Genomic DNA, 27,958 nt, shown 5'->3' on the forward strand with positions numbered 1-27,958 from the left:
GTGGTAGTGGTGGGAATCATATTCTGTTATGAAAGTAAGCACATTTTGTTTTTGGTTTTTTTAATTAAATGCCTGCAGCTGAATTCTCTCCATACAGTAATATAAAAATGTGATATTTTCAGGTTTACATTAGTGAAAATGAAAGCACTTGAGTTTTCAGTCCTACTCAGAACTGCTCCTGCTTCTTTCCTGAGCAGGAATACCCTGCTTGCCAAGACACTGATTTTGTGGGTGGAGATAGTCAGCTTGTAAAATGTGCTTGCTCTGTCACATAATCCATTTCCTGCTAACTACAATATTGCAACATACCCACAAATAGAAACTAGCACTTCCTTAAGGCAAAGACTTTTACATGTAAGTACTATATTATATTGATATTTTCAAACACTGTCCTTAATGTCCTTGAAAGTTAAAGCTGAAAGAAACTGTTTTGCTACTCAAAACCAAAAGAACATTATCTTAAAACTTTTTTTCCTTGTTGCGATTGTTCTAAAGTTCCTCAAGTAGGGTTTGTTTTGAAATCAGATTTTTTTAAAAACCACAGTGTTTATGGAGTTTTGCTGTTTGGCTATTTGACAGTCTAAATTCTGGAATGGGGAAATGTAAACAGTTCCACTTTATAACTACTGATGCAAAATTGCTTTAAACCAGGCCTCTGATTGTGTGTGGCAAAAAAAACAGTAAAAATGCTGCAATCTTGTACATACTTACTTTGAAGTAAATCTTACTGAACTCAGAGAGGCTTTCTTCTGAGCAAATTTGTATAGGAGAAGGCTATGCAAAACTTTACAGCATATGCATTTAGAAGAATAACAAATTAAATCACCATCCTTGTCATAATGAATGCTGGTGAAGAACTCATATACATGATTTCACACAGGAACCAATTTTGCATGTTTCATTGTAGTTAGAGCCCACTTAATCAAACCTATAAAATTACAGCTGCTGCTATATGTGCAGGCTGAATCCAGAAATAAATTACTCAAGTTACTCCATAGTAAATATACATAGGAATGTAACCTAAGGAAGGATACAGACCAACCTTTAATATGTGAAATTTTGAAAAACTGAAGTTTTTATTATTATTATTATTCCGTGGAAATTAAAGCACATACAGTAGTCGTAAAACATTTGAAATGCCATGTAGACCTTTCCCAACTTCCTCTAAAAGACAGAAGAGGCTGGTTAGCATAAGATTGTGTAAACATGGGCAGAATTGCTCTTTGATAACGCAGGGCAATGTGTCATGTACAGTAAGCCCACACTGAACATGTGTACATTCAGCTTTATGTGCTTGGCAAAAAAACAAAAAACAAAAAAACTTTAAACTTTTGCTCTCAGTTCGTGTTTGGCTTGGTAGGCTGCAATCTGTACAGGCCTGTCCCAACACAGAGAATACCATATGAATCAGCAGTAGCAAGAAATTCGTCACAGTAGTTTTTCTGTTGTGGTAACAGTACTTTTTCCAATGGATAATGGGAACTAGTGCTACTGTGTCTGTGTGTTTCTTGGTTTGCCTCATCGTGTGTTGGGGCTGAACACAGGGAGAAAAGATTAGCTATGTGGGCCAACTGTGTGTATACATTTGTACACTGTAAATGTCAGCGCTTTTCTTCAGCTGCAACTCACCAGAACTCAGTTCCAGCACCACTCAGGTGGGCACCATTGCCATTATAAGGGAACAAGGGAGGCATTCTTGGTGAGTTCTGGCAGCTCTTTCCAGGGCTAGAAAAACAGCACTGGAAAATGTCATTTTGAACACATAAAATACATAGCAAGTGGATCGTTTGGTGGTAAGATATATATATAAATCTTTAATACGGTCAAATACCAGCAAGAAAATTATACAATCCAATTCATGAAATCAATATCTACTTAGTAAAATTACAATTAAAATTTTGGAGATTTTAAAAGTTTTATAAAATTGTTATAGATGGATCTTAACCACCTGTCAACATTCCTGCAATAGTCCTACGGTAGTTCAACTAGGATATCAATCACTGGTATTTGCTATCATCACAGTGTGTCTTATTCTTGTCGCTATATAGCAAAATTTTGCAACAGTCTTAGTGGCCTCTATGTCTTTATCAGCTAAAAGATATCTGGTGTAGGCTTCCTCTGATCGACCAGGCTGTTTCACCAGAAGCAGTTCGATCAGTTCTTTCCTTGAGTCGCGATACAGTGGGCAATATAGAAGGACGTGACCAGTGGATTCAATCTCATTGCCATCACAGAGGCATAGTCTTTGATCAATCGGGGTCTTGTTGTATCTTCCCACTAAGAGAGCTGAGGGGAGAGTGTTAAGACGAGCCCTGGAAAATGCTCAGCAATGTTTAGGGTTCTCTAATGACTTAAGGTAATTTGCTAAGTGAAGCCTTTGATGATCATACAGAGGCCTGTAGATTATTGAAAGTCAATTGAGGTCGTTTTGGTGTTCAATGTTGGCGATTCTTTCTTTGATTAGATTTTTCGCTCTTCCCATTTCCAGACTTAAGAGATGCCCTGTAGAAAGTCCATATGTGGATAGTTTTTTGAGGATGCCCTTCCTCCAACTTGATTGAAATTTATCACGATGTATCAAGGGGAGCAGGCCAACTGGTGTATTATTAAATCTTAGCCAGAAGTAAAAAGCGGCTTGCCACACTTTAGCTTCGATCTTATGAAGGCCCGATTCCAGGTGTAGGGCTGCATTGGGAACACATTTCGGTGGGTGTGAGCATTTTATGGCTGTGTGAGCATGATTAAAACTCGGAGTAAATGCTTACCTAGGCATTATTTTAATATTTTAACACACTAGTGGGTGTTTCAGGATTCTAGGTGGGCAGTAGGGGGTTCTACAGCGCAAGCTGAATCCTCATTCCATCGAGCACTGGTGGGCGGTAAGGAAATTTTACCATCAAGAAAGATGCATTAGTGGGCGGTAGGTGTAAACAGTTCGGCTACCCCTGCCTTAGTTCATTTGCATGAAGCTGGGGAGCCAAGTGGAAGTATGGTCAAGAAAGCAGGTTGTAGCATGGAACAGCCCTGGGGAAAATAATGACTAGAAAATGGAGAAATGAGGGATATAGGAGATATGAACTTGATGAGATGAAGGCAATCAAAAGGGGGCTTAGAAAAGTTTCTTAAATAAAAGGGACTGCATGTGGTAGAGAGTAGAGAGAAAAGGGACGACTGTAGCATTGGAGGATGCCAGGGAGTCTAAGCAAGAGCAACTAGAGTGCAATTTGTTGTATTGATTTCAACTAATCAACCAGTGTTTGGTTACAGGTCTTTTATCATTTGCTGAAAACATACCAAACGCTGAGTGTTTTATGGCTGTGTGAGCATGATTAAAACTCGGAGTAAATGCTTACCTAGGCATTATTTTAATAGGTTCCAGATCTTTAGGGAGAAGACTCTAACTCAATTTTAAAATAAAACATATTTTCTAGCTAGGCAATAAACAAAACAAAACAAAAAAAACCCCACCATTTCTTAGATGTCACCTTGGAGATTCAGCAAACCAAGCCACGGAAATGATTCCTGATAGAAATCACTTATTGCTCAGACTTAGAGCAGTGGCTACGTTTACAAAGGAGCTGTACTCCACAGCTCTGTACAGGCTGGGGGGAAAATAGCTATTTGCTGCGGTCAAGGTCTCTGTTCAAAGTCCGATAAAAATGCCGATATGCTGCTTTAGTAAGTGCTTTCGTCTACTTACTTGCGTAATACTTGGCAGCTATACATTTCTAAGCAGTCCTTGACGTGGGAGAACTGCCGACTCTGCTCCGTATCCTTGCTCCGTATCCTTTTCTTTGTGCCTCGCCCTACTCAAATTGCAGTTAAATAACTGCTTTTGCTGTGTATATATCTTTTTTTTTTAAGTAGGTTGGTATTCTGCCATGGCTATGAGAAGCTTGCTTTCTGACCATAGCCACTATGTCGAATCCTTTCGTCTGTTCCTTGAGAATTCGACGGAGCATCAATGCATGCTGGAATTCATTCAGAAGAAGCTGCCAGGCATATTATCAAGGTAAAAGCATCAGACATCTTATCAGAAGAACACAAACTTTTGATACGCTCTGGCATACATGGTGTTTATTTGTGTGTGCAACAGAGCCAGGTTTGCAAGAATTGCTCGAGAGTATCAGACTGCTGTTTCTGTCCTTCCCGTCCTTCCTTCCTTCCCTCCCTCCCCCGTCTCTAGATCTTTAATAATGTTTTACTTCAGACATCCCAGTAGAAAGCTTTTCTTTGTGATAGTGTTTGCCTAGCAGAAGACAGAGATCTCATTGTTTGCTCTCATGTAAACATAGTTCAACTTCCACATATTCACATACAATAATGAACAGCAATTGTGATTTATCAGGATGTACTTTCCTTTGCAAAAAACCAAAAAAAACCCTAATAAAAAAAATTAACCTCATTGATGATTCATGTGTGGAAGCTAAATAAACACATGTGGCATACTGGCTTAGGGGACCTGAATGCCCTAACTACAACAGCTTGTCTAAGCATAGTATCCTATGGGAATGAATGTCAACCATTCTAGTATATGGAAGCCCCATAAAGGTGTGCACTTTGGAACAAACCACTGAGACCAAAACCTGCTCCTGTCTTCATAACGCCACCTTTTCATTTATATAGGCCCATCCTGGGTTCTGCTAAACTAGACCAAGACCATTTCTGGGTTCTGCCAAACTGAACTGATTGAAAATTTCTGAAAATGAATGTCACTGAACTTTTTGAATACCTACTGGTCTCTTACTATTTTAAAAAGATGCACTCTTTACCTCCTCAGTATAGGTAGTGGAAAATCTACAATCAATATTCTAAGTGTTGGTGGCGGGGCAGGTAAGTAAAGTATGAAGACATGCATTTAATTATTTGAACTACAGCTTTATATTATGTATGTAACAGATTATAATTCATTTAATTTACAGTTTAATTTCCCAGGTAGCTGTCAATAAAACCAGAAGCAATAGGATTATCTCTACAATACGTTGTATGGAGGAAAAAGACACAGAATGACATCCAGTCTAATCCTTTGTATATTTACAGTTTTGATGTTTTACATTTTGTATGTTGAGACCTAGATGGTGAAAAGTGGGATACACACACACACACACACACACACACACACACACACACACACATATATATATATATATATATATATATATATATGAATGAGCTGGGCATTGTTGAACCCACTGAAATTAATGGGTTTGGTGTATCTAATTCTGCATGCATTAGATCGGGGTGATAGGTGGGAACCATGATGGTGTCCATCATCTCTGACTTTGGATTCCATCTCCTTTTCCATTACCAAATATTATAGTAGTTGACCAAATGTCCAGAACACATAAAGAGGGGATATGAAAAGGACCGACTGAGCATCCTCCACTAAAAATTGTTGTATGTTGTACTGTGACTACCATCTTAAAACACCTTATTGTCTTATCAGTAGTGTGAGTGGCGAGGGCAAAGAGAATAGGCAAAAATGGGGAAGAGACAGATAAGTGGGCCATTTAATACACTATTTTCTTTTCTGGTGATAACCAACTAGATATCAGATCACACTATCCTTCATGGTGGTCATACTCATTTGCTGCAGGACTGAGCAAGCTTTTTTCAATTTAAATAATAATAATAATAATAATAATAATAATAATAATAATAATGAATTTAACAAAGAAAGAAGAAAACAAAAGAAAGAAAACCAGAGAGGGGAAAGAAAAAAGAAACCCATCAGCTCACATTAAAATTACAATTACTATTAATACATCCATCTCTATTTTATCTAAGTATTTATAAACGGCACTTTTGTTTTTTAAAAAATATAAGGAGGTAGTGTACACCACATGAAAGTTACAATGATAATAAAATCATTTAAAAACCCCACCCATAAATACAGGTTGGTCAAAAGAAAGTGTGCATTTCAGAGGCCTGTCTAGACACAATTATAAGGCGGATTTGTAAGAAGGCAGGAATGATTCCTGCTGAACCACTACTAGTAGGGCATAGTAGTAAAGGCTCGGTCCCCAGTGAAGGCCAACCAAAACCTCTGGGGGCATGAGGAGCCACAAGAAGTGCTACATCAGAGGATCTCATTGATTGAGGTAGAACATTAAACACATAAATTAATACAGACCATCCAAATGTCCAAACAGGTGTACACGCAAAGTTAGTGTTTATAAGAAATGTGCTCAAATTTAGCAAGGGCAGAAAGGTCCTCAGAGCATTGCGAAATAGAAGGTGGGTGATTGTCCTTCCAGGCTTGAAGTAGAAACGTATTGGTGAGGGAAGGTTCACAAAATCCACTTTTGTCGCCCTGCTATTAATACCCATGCTACAGGGCCATAATTAAAAAGCACATGGATATCTGCACATATTAAGGTTTTTGCTACTACACCGTCACTAGTTTAGTGACTGAGCAACCCTGACAGGGAGCCCCACTTGTTCTGGGAAACAGCTCTACTCAACACAGCAGGGGCGTAGCTAGGTAAATTGGTACCCGGGGGCAAAAAATTTTTTGGCACCCCCCCCCCAAGGCATGGGAAGGTTAGGTGGTACCTGGTGCAGAAAATTTCTTGTCAACCCCCCCCATTGACCCCCCCCCCCGCAAAAATGGTTTTACGTTATTTCATATTTTCTTACAAAGGAATAATAACAATAATAAAAACCCTTTTATTTATATCCCACCCTCCCCGGCCGAAGTCGGGCTCAGGGTGGTTAACACCAGATACATAACATTGGTATAAAATAAAACAATAATTAAATTACCACCTAAAAACATCTCAAAATCAAATTAAAGTCTAATTAGATGGCTTTCCACAGGGTTAGGGTTGGGAACAGTAAGTGTTCTCTGAACTGAAATTTCAGCCTTTATGACATAGGAAAACAGCCAAGTGAACAGCTATTTTGGTGGAGGAGGGTCAAGATATTAACCAATATGCATGAAATTTCATATATAGCTATATAATCCCTAGTATAGTAAGGTAAGACCTTCGGAGCAGGCATTTAAAAAAAAAAAATTCAAAAAAAAAATTCCCCCCCAGAATATTTAAAAAAATATTTCTTGCTAATTTGTCACCCCCTCCATTATGGAACCCAGGGCAGCCCGCCCCCCTCACTACCCTTGCTACGCCCATGCAACACAGTGTGGAAGCAGGTACTATGGAGTCATGTACTGTATCTGTCTGCCATGACTGTTAGCCATAGATAGGCTCATTCTCCATTATTTTAACTAATCTTAAAAAACAAACAAACTCAGGTGTGCTACCAAAAGGCAGCTATCCATCAGTCTTAGTGCAGCGTTATCATTGACTCTTGGTATGAGAAGCACCCGACAGTAAAATGCGTAAAAGCAGCGTCTTTTAGACAGTCTCACTATAAGTGGCAATAACTAATAGTGAGAATGTGTTATGCCAGTCCATAAAGAAAGTACGCTTTGTTTTCACCCTTTATCTTATTAATGTTGCTAACTCACACCTTCCAATCACAAAAGGCATTTGCTGTGCTATAAAACAGCAAATGTGCCATAAACAATCCATTTCCTTGAAAAGTTTAATTGGAATCTTAATGGTGAACATAGTGATAGCCTTTTTAAGGTAATTGTATCAGAGAGCTTAAATAATTCCTATAGCTTAATTTGAAAGTTGTTGATAGCGCAGGCTGCCGCATATTCAGCTCTTGAATCCCCCAAAGCACTTGTTTGCATATAAACAACTAACTGAACTCAATTAAGGTCGTAGATTAAGCTACAAATCAAAGGGGTTGGTGGGAAGGGGCGGTTTATAATAACCTGGTAGGGGTGGTGAGTTGATTACTTGTGAATGGGGAATGATACAATAGAAATGTGACTTTTTTAAAATCTGGAGAAACAGGTTTTTTATGTCAGTACGGAGTTTTATTTTGTTTAAGGAAAGAATAGTATTTGCACAGAAGGCATGCATTGAAATATGACATCAAAACATATTCACTGTTTAAGTACCAACTTAGCAACAGCCAAATCTAGAAATGCACAGTTTGAATAAGTTAAAGCAAGCTGCTCTGATATTTCAGGATGAGAATAACATTGTTAACAGAGCGAAACTTAAGCTTTATCCCACATCTGAAATTCAGTTTCCATTCTTCAAAAGCATGTACTCACCTTTGTGCTGTGTAAACTCAAGTTGATCTTAATTGGTTTACCCTTTCCTGGTCAAAGTAATTCAGCTCTTCAAATATAGGTTTAGTAATTGAAAATACTTATAAATTTCTTGGTCTGCATTCTGGTTACCCATCAGATCTTCTGTTTTGCCAACCTTGCCCCCAAATGCCCCATTTTCTATGCTAAACTCACTTTTACCTTCCCATTGACTTTTCTCACTCCCCCCCCCCACACTGGTCTTGTTTGCATGTCACATTAAACCATAGTTAAAATAAATCATGGTTTAATGTGAATGCGCAGTGCCCTTGTGCACACACTGCTGAAATCGTTCCTGCTGCTGCCAGGAAATAAGTCATGGCCTGGCTTAGCATTACCAGGGTTCATGGCTTGTTTCTCCAAAACAAGCCATGAGAGGTAAGCAAAGAACAAACCTGAGTTGCCACTCATGGTTTGTTTGGAGATCAGCAAACCACAAGCCCTGGTTGATATATAACCCCAGGCCAGACAATGACTTCTTTCCTGGCGGAAGCATGGGAGGAGCAAAGCACTTGTAATTTCAGCAGCTTGTACTAGCATTCTGCGGGTTCACATTAAGCCATAGTTTATTCTAACTCCTTGTTAGCCTTTGAATCGGCAAAAAACTTCTAGTCCCTAATGTTTAAACCTTTCAGGCTCATTGCCTTTAGCAAGGCATTTTGTATTTGAGCAGACACACCTACCGTACTTTTCCGTGTACGTCCCTTTTTGGGGACTCCAAGTAGAGAAAATAGGGGGAGATTGCCCAGAGTTGCTGAGCTTTTTCCGGGGGGGGGGGGAGGGGGATTGGCCAGACACTTGTTGGCCAGACACTTGTTTCGGGGGGGGGGGGGGAGTTGCTGAAAATTGCTCACCCGCAGGAACACAACACGCAATCGCACGCACATCGGCAAAGCCACCAATCGTATGCACGCTCGCCGAAAGCAAGCACCAATCACCTGCCCAATTGCTGCAGTAACCAATAGCCAGCGGACCTTGCAGCACCCACCAATCACCCGCAAAAACACCGCAATATCCTGCTCGCGGCAGCCACCAATCGCCCATCCCACCTCTCCACTATCCGTGTATAAGACGACCCCAAGTTTTTAGCACAATATTTTAATAAATATTTTATACACGAAAAATACGGCAAATGCAATGTAGGTCTGCATTACATCTGGTACATATTTGTGCAGGTTGCAGGGATTCCTTTCATGAGTGGTGCTCCAGGCCCATTATATAGGTTTGTTTAGCAGTTATTGGGTCCAACACACGGGTGTGGATGGACAGCCCTATGGCAACCTTTCCTTGCCTTGCCTTACAGCACTGCCCTCAATAAGGAGAGAGAGAGAGAGAGAGAGAGAGAGAGAAATGCTGCCATAGTTGCTCCTTTATTTGCTCTCTTGCCCCGACCTCACCACTGTCACCTCCAGACTTCATTATTGTAACTCTCTCTATGTGGGGCTGCCCTTGAGACTGACCCAGAAACTCCAGCAGGTGCAGAATGCCACGGCGAGACTCCTTACGGGGTCCTCGCCGTGGGATCACATTCACCCAGTGCTATACCAGCTGTACTGGCTCCCGGTGGAGTACAGGGTCAGGTTTAAGGTGCTGGTTTTAACCTTTAAAGCCCTATACAGCCTAGGACCCTCATACCTATGGGACCGCCTCTCCTGGTATGCCCCACAGAGGACCTTACGGCCTGCAAATAACAACATCCTAAAGATTCCGGGCCCCAGAGAGATCAGAGTGGCCTCGACCAGAGCCAGGGCCTTTTTGACCGTTGCCCCGGACTGGTGGAACACTCTCTCACAAGAGGCTAGGGCCCTGTGGGATTTGACATCTTTCCGCAGGATCTGCAAGATGGAGCTGTTCTGCCAGGCCTTTGGTCAGGGTTCAGTCTGACTCATTTTCTCCTTGTATAAGAACAAGCACAAAGGAGGTTCCCAGCCCTCTCACAGGTGCTTATAATATCAGTGGAAACAGTTGGTAACCGCCTTTAATTTTAACCTGAAGATTGCCACTTGTCCAGTTTTAATTTTAATTTGTTTGAATTAATTGTGGAATATATTGTAATGTATTGATCCCTTTTCCCCTCTATCAAGAAACCCAAGGCAATGCCTATGTGGGTTCCAGAGAATCAGACATCAAGTCTACCTTCTGAACAGGGATGTTTCTTTCTTCCTCGAGGGGTTGGAGTGATTAACGGCCTTGGCCACAGCTTACAAATGAACCAAGGAAGGGTCCAGAGCAAATAGCAGCTTCAGGGACAATTTCAATGGGGAAAACAGCATGAGAGATTCACATAAGCCTCCCTTGCACAAACACTGTCATTCTGTTCAGAATTGCCCTTCCTATTTGGGCTGCTATTAGCATTTAAGAAAACTATAGGAGGTCCCTTTCATTAACCTTCCACATCATGTCTTGTTTGGTGCTAAAATAATAAGGAAATTGCTATTCTCTGGTAACAATTGGTGATTGTTCTTGCTTGTGTGCTAGAAGGCAAATTCTGTGGTTTGTGTTGAGAAGGCAGCCTTGAATAGCATAGTATATCATGAAGGAGCAGGAGATAATGGCCGCTGGGCTTGTATAAATTCTCAGGGGATTTCAATGGACGAAAATAAATGATGGGGTGCAACTGGACTGCCATGTTATTCTAGTCAATTAACTTTATTTTTGCTGACTGATTATTTGACTCAGATGTTAATATTGTCTGATTAATCTAAATTATCTGTAGCATAGGCTGGATAAACACACCTGCCACAGTGTAGCAAGGAAATCCAGGTGAAGAAGCAGATTTTCACTGGATTGGAACATGAAGTGTATTTGGATACAGGCATTCGATATGCTCCTATTAACCGAGACAGTAAATTTGAATCTATGATTCAAATCTTAGAATTGTAGTTTGAAGAGACCACAAGGGTCATTTAATCCAACCCTTTGAAATGCAGGAATCTCTTGCCCAATGTGGGGCTGGAACCCTTGACCGTGAGATTAAGAGTCTCATGCTTTACTGACTGAGCTATCCCCACACATCCTATAGGCTGCGGATAAGAAATGCACCATTGCAGAAGGAAATGTGAACAGAAGAGCCCTACTAGATCAGAGTCAGACCAAAACCACATCTAAAACAGCATTCTTTTATGTTAGCTAAACAGCTATGGGAAGCCCACAAACAAGACATTACAGTACATGGATCAGGATCTCCCCCCCCACCTCCAAGTTTCACATGCTGAATAAAATTATGCCTGCATTGTAGTATGTTTTTGTTAATGGGCTGTCATTGGTCACAGCCAGAACAGTTCTATCACATAGGCAAGGTACTAGTCAATGGTGTGGTGACAAGATTGTTATGCAACCTTCCCTTTCCCTCACTGTCAGTGCTTATTATTGAGGTAATAATGTAAAACAAGAGTAGGCAGACTTTATGGTTGATGGATCTACTTTGCTTTGTATTGCAACTTCAAGATCGACCAGCTAGATGAAACAAAATAAAAAATAAAACAATTCCTTCCAGTAGCACCTAGAGACCAATTAAGTTTGTTCTTGGTATGAGCTTTCGTGTGCATGCACACTTCTTCAGATGAAGGCACAGGAACTTCTGTATGCTTAGAATTAAGGACCAGTGTGCTTCTGAGCACATGCTCAGCTCATGAATTTGTTTACAGGATCAGAAATGTTCTCATTGTTAATATGCACACACACCGCTCCTGGTTTCCCCTCTATCCCCGAATATTCATTTCAACAATCTATTGTGGGGGTTTTTTGTGGGGGGGGGAGTCTTTTGTTGCTGTTACTGTTAAACCATTGGGAGTCAGATACATTGGTCAATATGCCACAAATTACCCTGAGATCTACCAGATCAGCCTTCTGCCAAACCATCTACATTGCTAAACCAAGTAATATATGTAAAGTCTTGCTAAAAATACTGTCAGCTCTCCCTTTCATTCTCCCTCTTCCCCCACCCTTTCTTTTTCTGACTTGTGTCCTAGGAGAAGTTGACCTTCAGATTCTTGCAGAAGTACAGGCTAAATATCCTGGAGCCGTCATTTGTAACGATGTGGTAGAACCAAGTGCTGAACAAATAAGTGCCTACAAAGGTATAGTTTAAAATGCAGCTTATGCATCTTTGTTTCATTTCTTAAAAAGCAGAGTACGAAATAATTTGCCAGATAATTTGTCCTATCTGTTGTATCATTCTCATCCCAGGAAGAAACACTTCCAGGGAGCATTCATTCATCACAATTCTATTGCAAGGGAATGGGATAGCTATCGTTTGATAGCATGGCAGTGATCCAGAGGAGAGCAACAATAGCTTAATCCCTTCTGAAGCAAAAATGGAAACAGTACAAGCAAAGACACTTGCTGCTGAAACTAAAAGAGGAATAGACTGCAACTGCCTGAAAAGTTAGGTTTGAACTCACTCTGAAGTGAAGGGCTACTTCATATTAATTTCCTAGATGGATATAAACACACACAATATGTACGTTGCCAGTTCTGATGAAAGCATACGTCTGTTTTGCCACGTGTGTTCATAATGGGAAGCTAATTTGTTGTACACTTGGCAAAGTAGGCGTATTTCCATTCCATGTGAAGTGGGCCTGAGAGATACTAGCTCTCTTCAGATGTTCAGCTTGACCACATAAGCACCAAAGGAGAGTTGTGGGATGGGAGCATGCAGGCCACCCCTGACCCTTGGTGTCCCTGTGTGTGCTAGCCCCACTTCTACTCCCGACCTTTGCAGGAGGACAGGGCCAGCACTCAAGGAAAAGCTGGAGACAGGGCTGTGGGTGTCAGTGGCATAGCATGGGTTGCCAAGTGCCTGGGGCTGTGCAGAGGGGTGGGGTAGGGAGGGGGATAAAAATGGATGGAGTACATTCAACTGCCTAACGGTGTCCACGTCACCCAGGAGATCGCAGCCACAGAGATAAGAAAAGAAGACTTGTTCCATGGTCTGGAGAGGTCACCTTCCTAGAGAAGCCTTTTTCAATGCAGCCCAGCGACAGAAGCGCACAGCTGTATTGAGGCAGCACAGGGGGTTGAAATATTGTGCCCCCTAACATTTTTGCACCTGGGACAACTGCCCCCTACAGCCTTCCACTCCCTACTATACCACTGGCGGAAAAATCTACATGTTTTTGCCCTCCCATGGTCAGGCTGAACACCTGAAAAGGGCTATTGTCTTGTGGGCTTTCTAAACTTTTTTGGTCATTAGCCCAATTCTGATTTTTGGCATAGGGAAACCGCATTGACAGGCATTAGCTTTCTTTCCCTACTCTTCATTTCCTGGTGTCTCCTCACAGACTGTCTAGTGATTAAATAGAAGCAGACAGTCAGATTATTTTCAGTGCTGATATGGATTACTGCTCAATGATTTCCAAGTTTAAAATAGCAAATTAGATTTGAACTGTGGTCGTATAGGCTAGAGACTGATAAATGGAAGAGAGGACTGAGCAACAGCCGCAGCATTCAGAAGTGGTAGCCCATGTCCAAGAAGGAATGCAAAGGGAGAGAGATAAGTGCAGGTGGAACATTTCTCATCTATTTCACAGGGATGTATCCTAATCGGAGCCCTGAAAAATGTGAGACTTTGATTTGATGTGCTAAGTTAAAGCTGTACCAAAGCACAATGTGTTTGAATGCTATGTGTATACAAAGCCCGTAGAGCATCTCCAGACTGTCAATTTTTTCAGGTGGGATTCAACTATAATCTGGCAAATTCAGGATGTATAATTACAGTTGATTGGGAGGACTTGTGCAGCAAACCCCACTCCCCCCCCCATTGGACCTTTTGCAATAAGGAAAGTGACAGGGAATTGCATTGGAAAGTGAGGGAATAACACTTGCTTTGATGCCAAATAATCTCTCAAACAAATCCAAACGAATGCTCATTAAATAACCAATGCCAGCTAACCTCCCTGAACACAAGCAGGACCAGTGCTAGGGCTTCTTGCGCCCTAGGCGAGACCACTTTCTGGCGCCCCCCACCCCCTGCCAAAGCCTGCTTTAGCAGGAGGTGGGGGTGGTGGAGAGGCAAGCAGCAGTTTCTCCGCTGTAGCGGAGAAGCTGCTGCTCGCCCATCCCGCCCCCCGCCCAAGCCTGCTTTAGCGGGAGCCGGGGGGTGGTGTAGGGGGCAAGCAACACCTCTCTGCTACAGCAGAAAAGCTGCTGCTAGCCCATCCCGCCCCGCCCCCCGCCCAAGCCTTGCTAGCACCCCCTCCATTTTGGCGCCCTAGGCAATTGCCTAGTTTGCCTTAATGGACACGCCAGCCCTGAACACAAGGACCTTTCCACACTCTGTTTGTAGTGCTATTGTTGCTGTTTGATCCGATACAAAAGCAGTGAATTTGGAGCTCATCGTTTGCACCTTTGGTCACATTAGAGTGTGAGAGTGGGGCTTTCCTTTGCACATGAAATGTCAGAGCTGAAAATGGGGGTACCAATTTTGTAGCAAAGCCTTTTGTGTGTGTGTGTTTAGTGTCTAGTATTCCCAAATTCTATTATTGTGGGAGTACAGGAAATTAGAAGACAAACTATAGGTCCACCTGAGCTACAGTGAACCTGGTTATTGTGATGAAATTTTATCTGCAGCTAATTATTGCTTTCACAGGCAGTACTTTGACTCAGCACCATCATTCCTATCTGCCGTATCTCTCCTCTGAATAGCTCACAAATTCACAGTTTGCACTGGCACAGGGAAGCAGCATGAAACAGACATCTCCCAAACCACTCTCAGCACCCCCACCCCCTCCATATAGAAACCAGGGCAACGCTTGCACACATGATAGTCACACAAATGGAAATATTGAGGATCCATTCTAGTTCTTTCACAAAAGTCAGATTTCTTGCAGTAGATTTTCTTTTTTTAAGTACACTATTCTGGCATGCTAACTGAATAATGATGGCATCATGTGACAGTATGCAAAAAAGAAAAAGTCCAGAAAACAAAGCCACTATACCACTATAAATGGAAATGGCCCTTAGAGCTATTGGGGTACTTTCTGCCAAGAAAGAGTGGAATCATGGCTTGAAACAGGGTTCAAGTAGCTGTGAAACAGGTTCCTGGTTTTCTTTATTTCTGATAACTTTTGGGGCATCAAGAAAGGAGCATGGCATATGTCATGCTTTCAGCCTGGGATGCTAGAGAAATAGCAAGTATTTTCTGCAAATCAGGAAAGCATAGCAACCACCTCCATCATACAGTGCTCACAGCTGTGCTTAATTCAGAACTGATTACATGAGGAGTTAAAATGAGGCACAATGGGGTTAAGTTTCCTATGGATTCTGGGGGATCAAAAGCCAATTGCATAATATATGAAAATACCTTATACAAAATCTAGCCAATGTTATCAGTGGATATCAAAAGTAGCTGCCATTGGGCTTATCTGCTTCAATTTCTCCCATGGAACCAAGTAACATTTTATACTGTTTCACTTTGTCCGCATAGCTTTACTCTACAATTCAGCCACTGCCTTAAGATATTTCTTCTACATTGCCCTGTAAATCTAAAATGTGACCCTGGAATCTGAGTTCTAGATATAAAAGAGCAAGTATATATGAGAACATATTTTCCTCCTGATTAGATTCATCAAACTACTTGAGAGGATGGAAGTGGGGACAGATTCTGAAACAGTCGTATGATTTATGCTGCTCCAAAGTGTTCCTTCCACTTTGCTTTGCTCTGTGGAGGTGAGTGAATGGAAGGTGGCACCTGGCAGCTGAAGACTGTTCCCGCCAGTGACACCAGCGTGTTGTGTTTTTTAAAATATATGGCTTTCAGCTGCTTTAAAATTTGAAATGGAAATTTATTCTGTATTTGCAATTGAGATAAACTGTGGAGCTATCATATTTTAGAACGCGTAGCAAAGACAGCAAACCTTGAGAACATAAAGTTTTCTTGGCACAAGGAGACTTCGCTGGAATATGAAAGTCGAATGAAGGCAAGCAAAGAGGTGAAGAAATGGAACTTCATCCACATGATCCAGGTAAAGGGAGGCCTCATTGGTGGGGCAGTTGTGGTTGTTGGGACAACCGTTTCCCTCATGCTACCTTTCATGTACGATAATACCACTTGAATGTCAAAACCAGTCCTCTATATTCTATAACAGTTTGTTCTGTTCACAAGCAAGAATATATTTGTTCCAAACAATGAAGCCCAAAGAAAAGAAAGAATGCATGCAAAACTTGCTGTAGAATAACAAGTACAAAACTATGCTTTACATTAGCTAGTGCATCTGGATAAAAAGTGAGTAGAGCTTAATATTGCTGCACCCCTTTCCCTTCAGCTATGCGGTTCTCTGGCACAACCCTCAGATCCACCCCCAGCTTCCCTGCTTCACCTCTCTCTCTCAGGTCTACCGCCCTGGGCTGGTTTTCTCCTAGGTATTTTAAACCCTCTTTATTTTCACTGCCGCCACCAGGTACAAGAATAATTGCCAGCTCTAGCATAGCCAGTCAAGAGGCAAGTGTGTATGATACAACAATATTATCAATAACAGAAGTAATAAAATATTGCAGAATTATTCAGTGCACAGAAGCATGCGGTTTGTTACGTACTTTCTTAGATGCTGCTTTAATCCATAGAAACACCTCTACCTACTCCATGCTTCTAGATGTACCTAAGCTAAATCCTCCCTCCTTATCTATCCCAAATGCTTTCCCTACTCGCTAAATCCGTCACAATCTACCCAACACTATCCATCCAGTTCCGAGGACCTTCCAAGGGCCCACATTGCGAGAAGTGAAGTTACAAGGAACCAGGCAGAGGGTCTTCTTGGAAGTGGAACCTGCCCTGTGGAACACCCTCTCATCATATGTCAAACACAAACAACTACACAACTTTCTGGAGACATCTGAAGGCAGCCGTGTACTGGGAAATTTTTAATGTTTGATGGTTTGCTGTGCTTTTATTATGCTGGAAGCCATCCGAGTGGCTGGGGCAACCCAGGCAAATGGCTGGGGTATAAGTAACAGATTATTATTATTGCTATTAATTCTCCAACCTTCTCCCACCAGCATTTGAAGTCCCACCTGATCACTACTCACTTCCAATATTACAAGCACACACCCTCCCCCTCCCAATCCAACACTGACCCAAATCCATGTACTGTTCTGAACCCCTGGCCTACCTGGCAGCAAGTCAGTATGTCAAGTCCAAGTCCAGGGACCGAGCCACACAAGCAAATTCGAAAGCTCAGGAAATGCAGTCCAGCGTCAATCCAAGTAGCCAAGTCTGAAGTGCTGCAGTCAGAATACAGTTCAGAGTCAAACCCAAAGCACAGTGCAGGAACATGCAAGTCAAGGTCCATCAACATGGGCAGTTGAGCAGTTATAGCACCTTAGCTCTGCTTTCCCTTGCCTGCTGATTGCAGCATCTGGGCCTGATGAGGCATGTGACCCTCACCTGTTCCAAGCCTACTCCAGCTGAGGAATCACAACCTCCTCCCAGAGCTAATGAGCTCCACCTGGCCAGCTAGGGAGCTGGGCTATGGGCCCTTGTCTGCCTCAGCCTCCTGCAGCTCCCTATACCTTAGAGCAGTGATGGCCAAACCTGGCCCTCCAGCTGTTTGGGGACTACAATTCCCATCATCCCTAACCACTGGTCTTGTTAGCTAGGGATGATGGGAGTTGTAGTCCCAAAACAGCTAGGGGGCCGAGTTTAGCCATCACTGCCTTAGAGCCTGCTGTGTTCGTGGAGACGGGCTCCTCTGGCTCTGGTGATAGGTCTTGCTGCTCTGGTTCCTGTGCACTGACCCCCATCCCCACCCCATCCTCTATCACCCTGTGAATACTCCCTACACCAACCTCTCCTTGCCCCTCCCCACCTTGTCCCAGTGTGTCCTGGTCTTGGCTACACCCCTCGCCTGGATTCTCTCCTTCCTCGCCATTGTCCTGCCGGTTCATGATGCTACTTGCCTACACATTTAGCACAATACATACTACCATATACTACTTTACTGTAGCTGCGCTAATGTTTACACAGTATCATTTAGATATACATCACAAATGCATTTTTGGTTTGGGTATATTTGAGTCATTTCACACAAAAATGGGAGCATTCATGGAAAAGCTTCAGTGAGCTCATTCCAAATTGAAGTGATTCTTATATTTTCTAGATGCTGTATTATGTAAAAGACATCCCAGCTACTATCAGGTTTTTCCACAGCCTCTTGGAACCTGGGGCCAAGCTCCTTATTATTCTTGTTTCAGGTAAGTACTGATCTTCAGTAGTTCAGGCATTGGTAACCTCAAGATTGAATTTCCGCAATGCGCTCTATGCAGAGCTTACTTTGTGCTTCCAGAAAGTGCAGTTAGTGCAGAATGCTGCAGTGCGGTTGCTGACAGAAGTGAGGCCCACTCAGCCTATAACACCTCTGCTCAGAGATACACACTGATTGCCATTTCTTTACCAGGCCAAGTTCAAGGTGTAACTACAGGTATATAAAGCCCTAAAGGCTTGGAACCAGTTTACTTGTGGGATCACCTTATCCCATACTCGACCGCTTTGATCTGTGAAACTGGCGCTGTTCCACATACCACATAATACTCATTCTGCAGTTGTAAGAAATCAACCTTTTAGTGCGGCAGTGCCTACATTTTGGAACTCACTGCCTATTGATATCAGGCAGGTGCCTTCGCTGCAGTCTTTTTGTCAACTGTTTAAAACATTTTCATTTAGGCATGGCTATCCAGACATTTAGATGCTTACATTCCCACCCACCCCCCCTTTTACTGTTAATTATCTTTAAATGTTTTAAGTGTTTTTTGTTGAATTTTAATATTACTTGTAAACTGCTTGGGTGTATTATTTCAATCAAGAGGTATATAAATGAGAGCCAGTGTGGTGTAGTGGTTAAGAGCGGTGGACCCGTAATCTGGGGAACCGGGTTCGCGTCTCCGCTCCTCCACATGCAGCTGCTGGGTGACCTTAGGCTAGTCACACTTCTTTGAAGTCTCTCAGCCCCACTCACCTCACAAAGTGTTTGTTGTGGGGGAGGAAGGGAAAGGAGAATGTTAGCCGCTTTGAGACTCCTTCGGGTAGTGATAAAGCGGGATATCAAATCCAAACTCTACTCTTCTTTTTCTAAATTTTGTAAAATAAATAAATACTACCAAGTACATTCCTTACACAGTTCAAGGTGTTGTAATTTATACATGTATGTGATTTCCTATGAATGTGTCTTTTGTCATAATGGAACACCAAGGCAGAGCTGCTTATAAAAATCTATTTCTCAGAGATTAAAAATACAAAAATTAAATAACCATACAAGTTATATAAAAATTTCCTATATGAAAATGCACCATACAAACATTCTGATTTAAACAATCTTATCTATTTATGCACTCCTGTTCCAGTCTTCAACACAGTTTTGACCACATAAATAGACTATTATACATGTGTATCAATTGTACACACCCAAACTCTACTTTTTAAAAAAGGATTTTAAAATACTTGTGTTAATCTGCCCTTTCAGTCTCCTCCTGTGCATGTTTTCTTGGATATATGTCCCACTGAGCTTAATGGAGCTTACTTGGAGTTTAATGGTGCATAGAATTAGCATGTCTATTCTGTAGCATCATGAACAGCTTCATAGATTAATGATATGCATGAGTTCGAGAAATCCATGCAATATTTCTTCTGGTATTGGTACCACATAATTAGGAGCTAAAGTGGAAATTAATCTCCTTTGTGGGGAGATACCTGTTCTCATGATGTGGGGGAAGGTGTGTCTTTTTCTACCTTCTAAACAAAGCACATCTCTTACAAACACATTTATTTATTACAATTATAATATGCAGTGCTTTTTTTCTTAAAAAAAGTTTAGGGGTACTCTCATTTTCCTACTCATATTGAAATTCTGCCCCTCAATGAGGCCAAACTTAGATTCACAAAATGTTTAGGGGTATGCGTACCTCTGTGTAACCCCAGAAAAAGCACTGAAATTATGTTACAATATAAAACTGAGGTAAGATAACCCTTTTTTTCAAGAATGGAACTCAAAGCAGCATGCAAAGCAGGATTCCTAGATTCCAGGCACAGAAACTACACATGTTGAACTTCTGCAAAATTCCAGTTACAGGTTGGTAGCCATGTTGGTCTTCCATAGTTGAAACAAAACAAAACAAAATAATTCTTCCAGTAGCACCTTAAAGACCAACTAAGTTTGTTCTTGGTATGAGCTTTCGTGTCTGAAGAAAAAAAAATTGTTTCTGCAATATTGTTGCATTGTGTATGAGTCAGTTACAATCTAGAAGAGTGATCGGGAATTGTCAATTTATTCAGCTAGGAATGGAGAAGGAAGAGCTTACTTTTTATCCCTGAATTGCACCAAGCCATTGAGTTAATTAAGACTGTAGCTTAAGCACTGCTGGGGAAGTAAGGCCCATTCAATGCAATGGGTGTTTATTCTGAGTAAACATGTGCTAGTTTGTGTGTTGCCCTCATTAGAAGGTCCCTGATTCTTTGGATGCCATGGAACGTAATGGAGTTGTCTATCACAGAGATACGAGTTAATTATATAAACATTAGAAGAATTCACCGAGTTATAAAATAGCTGTATAAAGTTCATAGCAGACAACAACAGCCCAAAAAGGTTCCATTAATTGCAGAATGTCCCCATTCCCTCTCCCCTAACTGCATACAAATGTCACAACAAATGTTGCAAACAGAATAGGCACTAAATCTGAAATCTCAACTCATGCAAGAAACCCAATTGTGCTTAATGAATCCATTAATCTGCTGCAGATTTTTCAGAATAGCACATGTCGTAACACCTGACTGCATGTGGCATTAAGTAAATCTCTACAATGGAGCTCTGTTGTGCTATTTGGCTGGCTCATTGCCCATGTTTACTGCCCATTTTGTTTAATACTGCGATACAGTGTAAAAAAAGAATCCCATCTTAGGCTGGTTATATTTGACACCTGAATAAGAAAGTTGTGATCAAGTCAATTGCAAAATAGAATGCCAGAGGAAGTGGCATTTATATGTTCATGTGGATATAGTACCGAGGCAGCAGAGCAAATTGAACAGATTACACACAGCAGGTTTCAGTGCCTAATGGGCATCTTATGAGTACAACCAGCCAAAGTTAACCGTTTTCAAGTTCCACTGATTTCAATGGGCGAGTTAAACATGTATGAAAAACTCTTCCATTAAATTCAATGGACCCAGCAAGTGATTGAATAGCCTAGTTTGTGCCTGAAGTGTCCTATTCAGTTACAACAGTGCCATATTTTTTTTACTAGACGTAACAGATACGATTTTGTTACGAGTTCTTCAAATGCATGCCTAATTTTATTTTATTTTTTTTCTCCAATTTTCTCATTTTGAAAATGTGTATCTCTTTAATAGTACAAAATTTTAAAAGGGAAGGATAGAATTATTCACAAATGTTTGGTGCAGCTATGGCCACACTTTGCTTTTAAAGCTGGGCCTCTAAACTGGGGGCTGCTTCTCCTCCATGCTTCTCCTCCATAAAGCTCACTGTGTGACTAAAATAATAAATTAAGTAGTGTTTATATCAGGCATAGGCAAACTCAACCCTCCAGATGTTTTGGGACTATAACTCCCATCATCCCTAGCTAACAGGACCAGTGGTCAGGGATGATGGGAATTGTAGTCTCAAAACAGCTGGAGGGCCGAGTTTGCCTATGCCTGGTTTATATAAATGGCTGCCTTTCTATCGTAGGAATACAGGGGAAAAAACCAGGAACACAGCAGCACACAATTGTGTGAATTACAGGGAAATGTAACTAAGAGCCACACATCCATCTCATTACATTGAGCATCGTTAAACTGTTCCCAGACTGCATTTTTTACTGATTGCACATCGAAGATGGCATGTCTGCATGTTGTCTCCCTCAAATCCTCACACATAGAATACGAGCATGCCAGGGAGAAGTCCAGCCTAGCAAACCAATTCCCACATCCATTTCAAAATTAGGAGATGTTGCAGTTCTGTATTTCAAAAGTAATTGGCGGGTGGTGCTGTGGGTTAAACCATAGAGCCTAGGACTTGCTGATAAGAAGGTCGACGGTTCGAATCCCCGCGACGGGGTGAGCTCCCATGGCTCGGTCCCAGCTCCTGCCCACCTAGCAGTTCGAAAGCACATCAAAGTGCAAGAAGATAAATAGGTACCACTCTGTTGGGAAGGTAAACAACATTTCCGTGTACTGCTCTGGTTCGCCAGAAGCGGCTCTGTCATGCTGGCCACATGACCCGGAAGCTGTATGCTGGCTCCCTTGGCCAGTAAAGCGAGATGAGTGCCGCAACCCCACAGTTGTCCGCGACTGGACCTAATGGTCAGGGGTCCCTTTACTTTTACCTTTACCCAGATACAAAAGTAAACTTAAAATCAACTCTAAGAGAAATTTGAAAAGTTTAATCTACATTCTGGAAGAGGCTGAGGTACTGTATTTCACCGTATAACGGCCAACACCGCATAATAGTCACACTCCCTTTCTTCAGACCCTAACATTGGTCCCAAAGCTTTCAGGGGATTTCTGAGCACCAAGGGAAGACCTCAAGGGCACCTTTGTTGCCATGTTGGTACAGGATGCTAGAACAAGGGAGGGGGTGACAGGGAGGGCTTGCGACAACTGTACACCTCCAGAGGAACAATAAGCCCTACTGAAGCTTAGATACGGATAAAAAAGTATGCTTGAGTCAATGTCCACTGGTGCCAGAGAACATCCAAGTCTCAATTTGGGCTGTAAACCCACCAGCTCCCCTTGCCTAGGGTAAGTTTGGCAAAGGAGACATAGAAGGGGAGCAGGGTGGGTTTGTGGCCCAGATACTAGTAATAATCAGGAGAGGAGATATGGATAGACATGAGCAGTAAGACAGGTGCATTTGGGAAGGGGGAAGGCTATCAAGGAAGCCATGAGGTTAAGTGGAAGAGAGGCAAGGGAATAAAAGCACTAGACCAGGTGAAATAGGAAAAACGGCAACAGAAGAAACCATCTTTGAAATAATACTCCCACTTAAATAATACATAAAAGCAATTTCTGCAGTTCACCAACTTGACACCTGTGAAAGACTTGCTGTTCTTTGGCAACTCCTGTGCTTTTCAGCGGAGCTTGTCCATGTAGGAGTTCTTAGCAGATTCTTCTCAGTGTAAACTTTCCCCTACAGAAATAATAGGAGATATTCATGAGAAACTGGGAGTAGAGGCTAAAAAGAGCAAAATGGTAAGGACACGGCTTGAAGGCTTCAGATCCTCCTACATTCTGCTTGTCAACAAGACTGAGGCAGCTCTGAAGAGTTATGTAGTGTTGTTTTTAAGATAATAGTCTCCCCACACATTCAGTCCTCAACAAAGTATTGAAAAACAAAAGTAGTGCCATATGTTGCATCTACAGGGAGTGATTATTTTAATGTGCCAGTCAGGTAGTGTATAATTGCTCCGTTCAGAAATGGTGTTGAGTCACAGAACACTGACACCAGCACATTTCCTGCAATTAGTGCTCTGCATTCATTTTCCGCCAGGTGGAGAAGGGAGGTGGGGGGGAAATATACACAAATTTGTTGTGCGGCATCGATTCTAAACCGCCAGAGTGTTTATGTTTCATAAAGATATACTGCTTTCCAAAAAGGCAGGCAAATGGCTTTATTAGCAATGGGGATTTGCAGTCATACCTCTCAGCAAGCCCTCATTAGTCTTGAATTTATTGCTTTCCTACCCAATGGGGCTGGTGGCTTTGGCCTTTTATAACTGATTCACATCAGAAATGCTGAATCATGCCACCAAGGGTACCAAATAAATGGATTAGCCTGAATTCACTTCCCACTGTTCCTGCATGTGGATATATATATATATATATATATATATATATATATATATATATCCATCCGCAGGATCTTATCTGTGTCCCTTATGCTAGTTTTTAGTAGATTTCTATAATAATAGCTCCCTTGTCACAGTAGGATGCAATCTGACTGGCTTAAGGTTGCCAAATGTTCTTTATATTTTGAGATATCCCCTATTCCAGAACTTCACAGATGAGCAGAACATAATGGATGTCCCTTATCAGAGAATCTTGTCATTTCATACTTCTTGGAATAGACACCAAAGCTCTTTGATCTCTTGGGCTGCTTGCTTCTCTTTGGCCTGCTTTAAATCTGTGTAATTGTTTGTCAGTGGTCTGGCATTTCCTTCCAGCTTAGCCTCAACGCTAGGCAGTGGCCTCTTAAATGTGCATACATTGGGCAAGTTCCCTGAAAATGAATGGGGTTTTAATTGGTCAGTATGACTCAGATAATAATCCTGCACAGACTTGCACAGGTGAGATTTATTTCCTATTAAGCAGGCATAGGATCGGGCTGAATGTTCTATTCCTTTACTTTAAATGGGCTTAATCCATGAGTAATTTGAGAGCTGTGACATAAAAATGTTTGTTGGTTTGTTTATAACATTTCTACCCCACTCTTCAAGCCCCCAGAAAGTATTTCTAAATGATAATAAAACAACTCATCAAAAAGCAGGGAGCTTCTAGGCTCTTACTGTTTTGCAGATGAGATTCAAGCAGGTTGCACAATTAAAGTAGATTTGGCACTCTTGTGCAATAAACTCACTCAACACACCTCTTGCTCCTCTGGCCTGGAATCAATGTCCGAGGTGAGGGCATGGAATCCATTTTGAAACTCCAGTGACACAATATGGCTCCTGACAGTCCTCCTTCTTTGTGCCATGTTCCTCCAGGAGTTTGTCTCCAGCAATGGGTGATTTCCCTCTTCCATAATGGCACCCCACCTGCATTGCTGTTCCGGGATAGTCCTCTCTTCTCTATTGAGAGATTCCCCTTCTTGCCCAGTAGCTCAAAGTGTGGACAGGTGGGCCTCAAGTTGCTGTACCTTTTCTTCCAGCAAGGCAACCAGCTTGCACTTCCTACAGGTGTAGTTCTGCATTTTCGCAGGCAGGAAGAGAAACATGGCATGGGTGTTGCAGTCACTGGAGCAGCTCCCTTGCTGTCCATGTCTCTTGGACCTAGGCACACCATGAGACAGCACTCTGGGCCTCCCCTTCAAACTCCCCTGCTAGATGCCCTCAAAACCACCCCTGTTTACAAGTCCTATTCATGAACTCCTGGTCATGAGTTCCCAGAGGCTTCAAAAAGCTAGATAAAACTGCTGCTGGCTGCTAACTCCTTCCCTGTGACATGATGCCATATAAATTCCCCCCAAACAAACCAGTACAATTGCTCAATAAACATCTGGTGTATAACCTCTCCACAAACTTTGTTCAACTATGTCAGGATGAATGCTTCATAAACAGATCACCTGGGAGCTAGCCTAGTATCATATCAGGATTAAATTAGCAACCAGAACAGAGCAGATAATCTTCATCGCTGAAACTGATGAGTGAGTCCTACTCATGTATCAGCTGCTTTAGCTTTGCCTCTAATTAGACATTAGAGTCTAATAATTTCTCAATAGTTCATCTCTGTTGGCATTATGGGGGGGGGGGAATTCACACAGCACTATTAGGTATATTACAGTGACTTTGGAATCCACTAACCCAGGCATCCCCAAACTCGGCCCTCCAGATGTTTTGGGACTACAACTCCCATGATCCCTAGCTAAGAGGACCAGTGGTCAGAGGTGATGGGAATTGTAGTCCCAAAACCTCTGGAGGGCTGAGTTTGCCTATTCCTGCAATAGCCAGTAGTTCAAGCAAACTATATCCTCCTTAAGATCAAGAATTTGGGAAAAAGTTATCTTGTAATGTATAACCATGGTTTGTTCTTGAAAACAATCCTACCGTCACCACTGAGGGTTTCAGGTGGAGTCAGGATGGCATGTGAGTGCCTTTCTGCTGGGGGATGGGAGCTTCGCCATGGTGGGGGTCCCAGCTGTGCCCTAGCAGGTAAAAGCTACTACAAGCAGTTATGTTTATTCAGAAACAAGCCCTGTAGTATTTAATGAGGATTTCTGTGAAGTAAGTTTTCACAGGATTGCAAACTTGGCATCCAGTGTGTCCTCTCCTGAATTTGTTCATGCACTCACTTATTCATACTGGACCCATAAATGGCTGGCATTTGTAAAAATTCCTCTCCTCATATGGCCAACAGTACATATCTCGATGAGATATCGAGGAAGAGGCAAAAATCTAAGGGCTTGTTTACATAATCAGTTAAACTTGAATAACGTCTCCTTACTTCAACTTCTGATTTGATTGCAGATTCAGAGGATGAATCAAAACCTGAAAAGAGTTAAACGAAAGTCAATAACCTGCTAAAATCAAAGACTTGCTTTCTGACTAGAGATGAGATAACGAGAGGACATTCTAAATGTTTTCTTCCCTCCACCCCCATCCCACCGTATGAATGTTCTGTCCCTTCAGTGATGTGCAGGGCAGCTATGGTAGTTTCATTGCTTACTCTTGCAAGACAATAATCCATCTCTGTTGTGCAAGTACATCAAAAGTGGCTCTGGTCTATGACCACTATTAAGCATCTTTCCCTCTCTCTGGATGGTTAGGAAAATTATCAGCCTTGGTTTAATTTACCATGATGGGCCAAAGGAAGGGCTTAGCACAGACTTCCATGCAGCTCCCTCTAAAATCAGCAATTGGCTATTAAACAAGCAAGCAAACAAACAAACAAACAAACTTTATTGTCACTATACCACCTGTATTAATATTAATAATAATAATAATAATAATAATAATAATAATAATAATAATTTAATAAATATATATACCACCCTTCATCCAAATATCACAAAGTGGTTCAGAACATAAAAATACAAAGCAAGAACCCATAATACCTAATGAAAACAAGAATAAAAACAAACCAATAACCCCCCCTCTCACAAACACATATAAAAGGCCATAGAACAGAGCTTTCCAAACTGCAACTTCCAAGCTCAGAAGCCCCCTCCACATTAACCCAGAGCAGGACTTTTAGTGTGACTGCCCCTGCTCTGTGGAATACCATTCATGACAAGAAACAACAGGTGACCACAATTTGGATTTTCCAGAAACAATAGAAGACATTTTTGTTCTGACAGGTTTTCCCAAGCTGCATAAATAGGCCTTTGCCACAAGTGTCTGCTTGTTAAGAGTTTTAGTATTGTTTTAAATGTATTTGTTGTTTTTCTGTTTTTAACTGTTTATAGTTATTGTATGTGCAAACCGCCTCGAGAGAAAGTGCTTTAGAAGGCGATGAATAAATCAGCAATAATAGTAATAATGAAAATAAAACTGCAATATGATTTATTTGGCAGGAACCAGTGGCTGGGCCAGGCTCTGGGAGAAATACGGTTCTCGCCTGCCTCTGAATGATCTCTGCTTGTATGTTTCATCTGCTCACATTGAAGAGATACTTGACGGGGCTGGTCTAAAATACAAGTCCTATGAGCTTCCATCTGATATGGACATAACTGATTGCTTCACTGATGGAAACAGAAATGGGGAGTTGCTGCTTGATTTTTTGACCGAAACCTGTAATTTTAGTAAAACAGCCCCCACTAACTTAAAAAATGAAATTATCAGAGACCTTAAAAAGCTTGAATACAGTGAAAAGAGGGGTGACAAGTATTTTTTTAATAACAATCTGAGTGCAATAGTGATTGAACCCTAAATGTGTTCAGCTGTGAAGCAGCCACTCAGTTGAATATTTATTATTTGTTAAATACTTTATTAGTTTGGTAAGTATGTGATGCTTGAGTCAAACACACATATATCCACAGAATCTAACTTTTTTGCCTCTGTTACAGCTGCTTAACAATATTGTTAGGTGTTTACAATGCTACATATTAAGACTTTGCTAACAGATTAAAACGTAGCTTGCAGAGTTGTACATCA

The 27,958-nt window shown here is 41.6% G+C and overlaps 1 protein-coding gene across 4 annotated transcripts; it reads left to right on the forward strand.

The window, feature by feature from the left end:
- The first annotated feature begins 277 nt into the window (after positions 1-277).
- Positions 278-27,958, forward strand: LOC117054887 (histamine N-methyltransferase-like). Of its 4 annotated transcripts, none has more exons than XM_033164123.1 (7): positions 278-354; positions 3,868-4,012; positions 4,781-4,833; positions 12,142-12,249; positions 16,004-16,134; positions 18,265-18,358; positions 27,379-27,958. In XM_033164123.1, the coding sequence occupies exons 2-7, from the start codon at positions 3,882-3,884 to the stop codon at positions 27,732-27,734; spliced, it is 873 nt and encodes a 290-aa protein (XP_033020014.1). In that variant the 5' UTR covers positions 278-354; positions 3,868-3,881; the 3' UTR covers positions 27,735-27,958. The 4 variants fall into 4 exon arrangements, with proteins under 4 accessions (XP_033020014.1, XP_033020022.1, XP_033020004.1 ...); XM_033164131.1 differs by having other exon boundaries at positions 284-354; positions 3,865-4,012; XM_033164113.1 differs by lacking the exon at positions 278-354 and adding an exon at positions 3,504-3,678.

The sequence above is a fragment of the Lacerta agilis genome, chromosome 1 (genome assembly GCF_009819535.1).
Source record: "Lacerta agilis isolate rLacAgi1 chromosome 1, rLacAgi1.pri, whole genome shotgun sequence".
NCBI classification, from domain to species: Eukaryota; Metazoa; Chordata; class Lepidosauria; order Squamata; family Lacertidae; genus Lacerta; species Lacerta agilis.

Coding starts and splice junctions, on each gene's coding strand:
- LOC117054887 (XM_033164104.1), top strand. Junction 4,013..4,780: donor CTGCCAGGCATATTATCAAG/GTAAAAGCATCA, acceptor TTACCTCCTCAG/TATAGGTAGTGGAAAATCTA. Junction 16,135..18,264: donor ACTTCATCCACATGATCCAG/GTAAAGGGAGGC, acceptor TATATTTTCTAG/ATGCTGTATTATGTAAAAGA.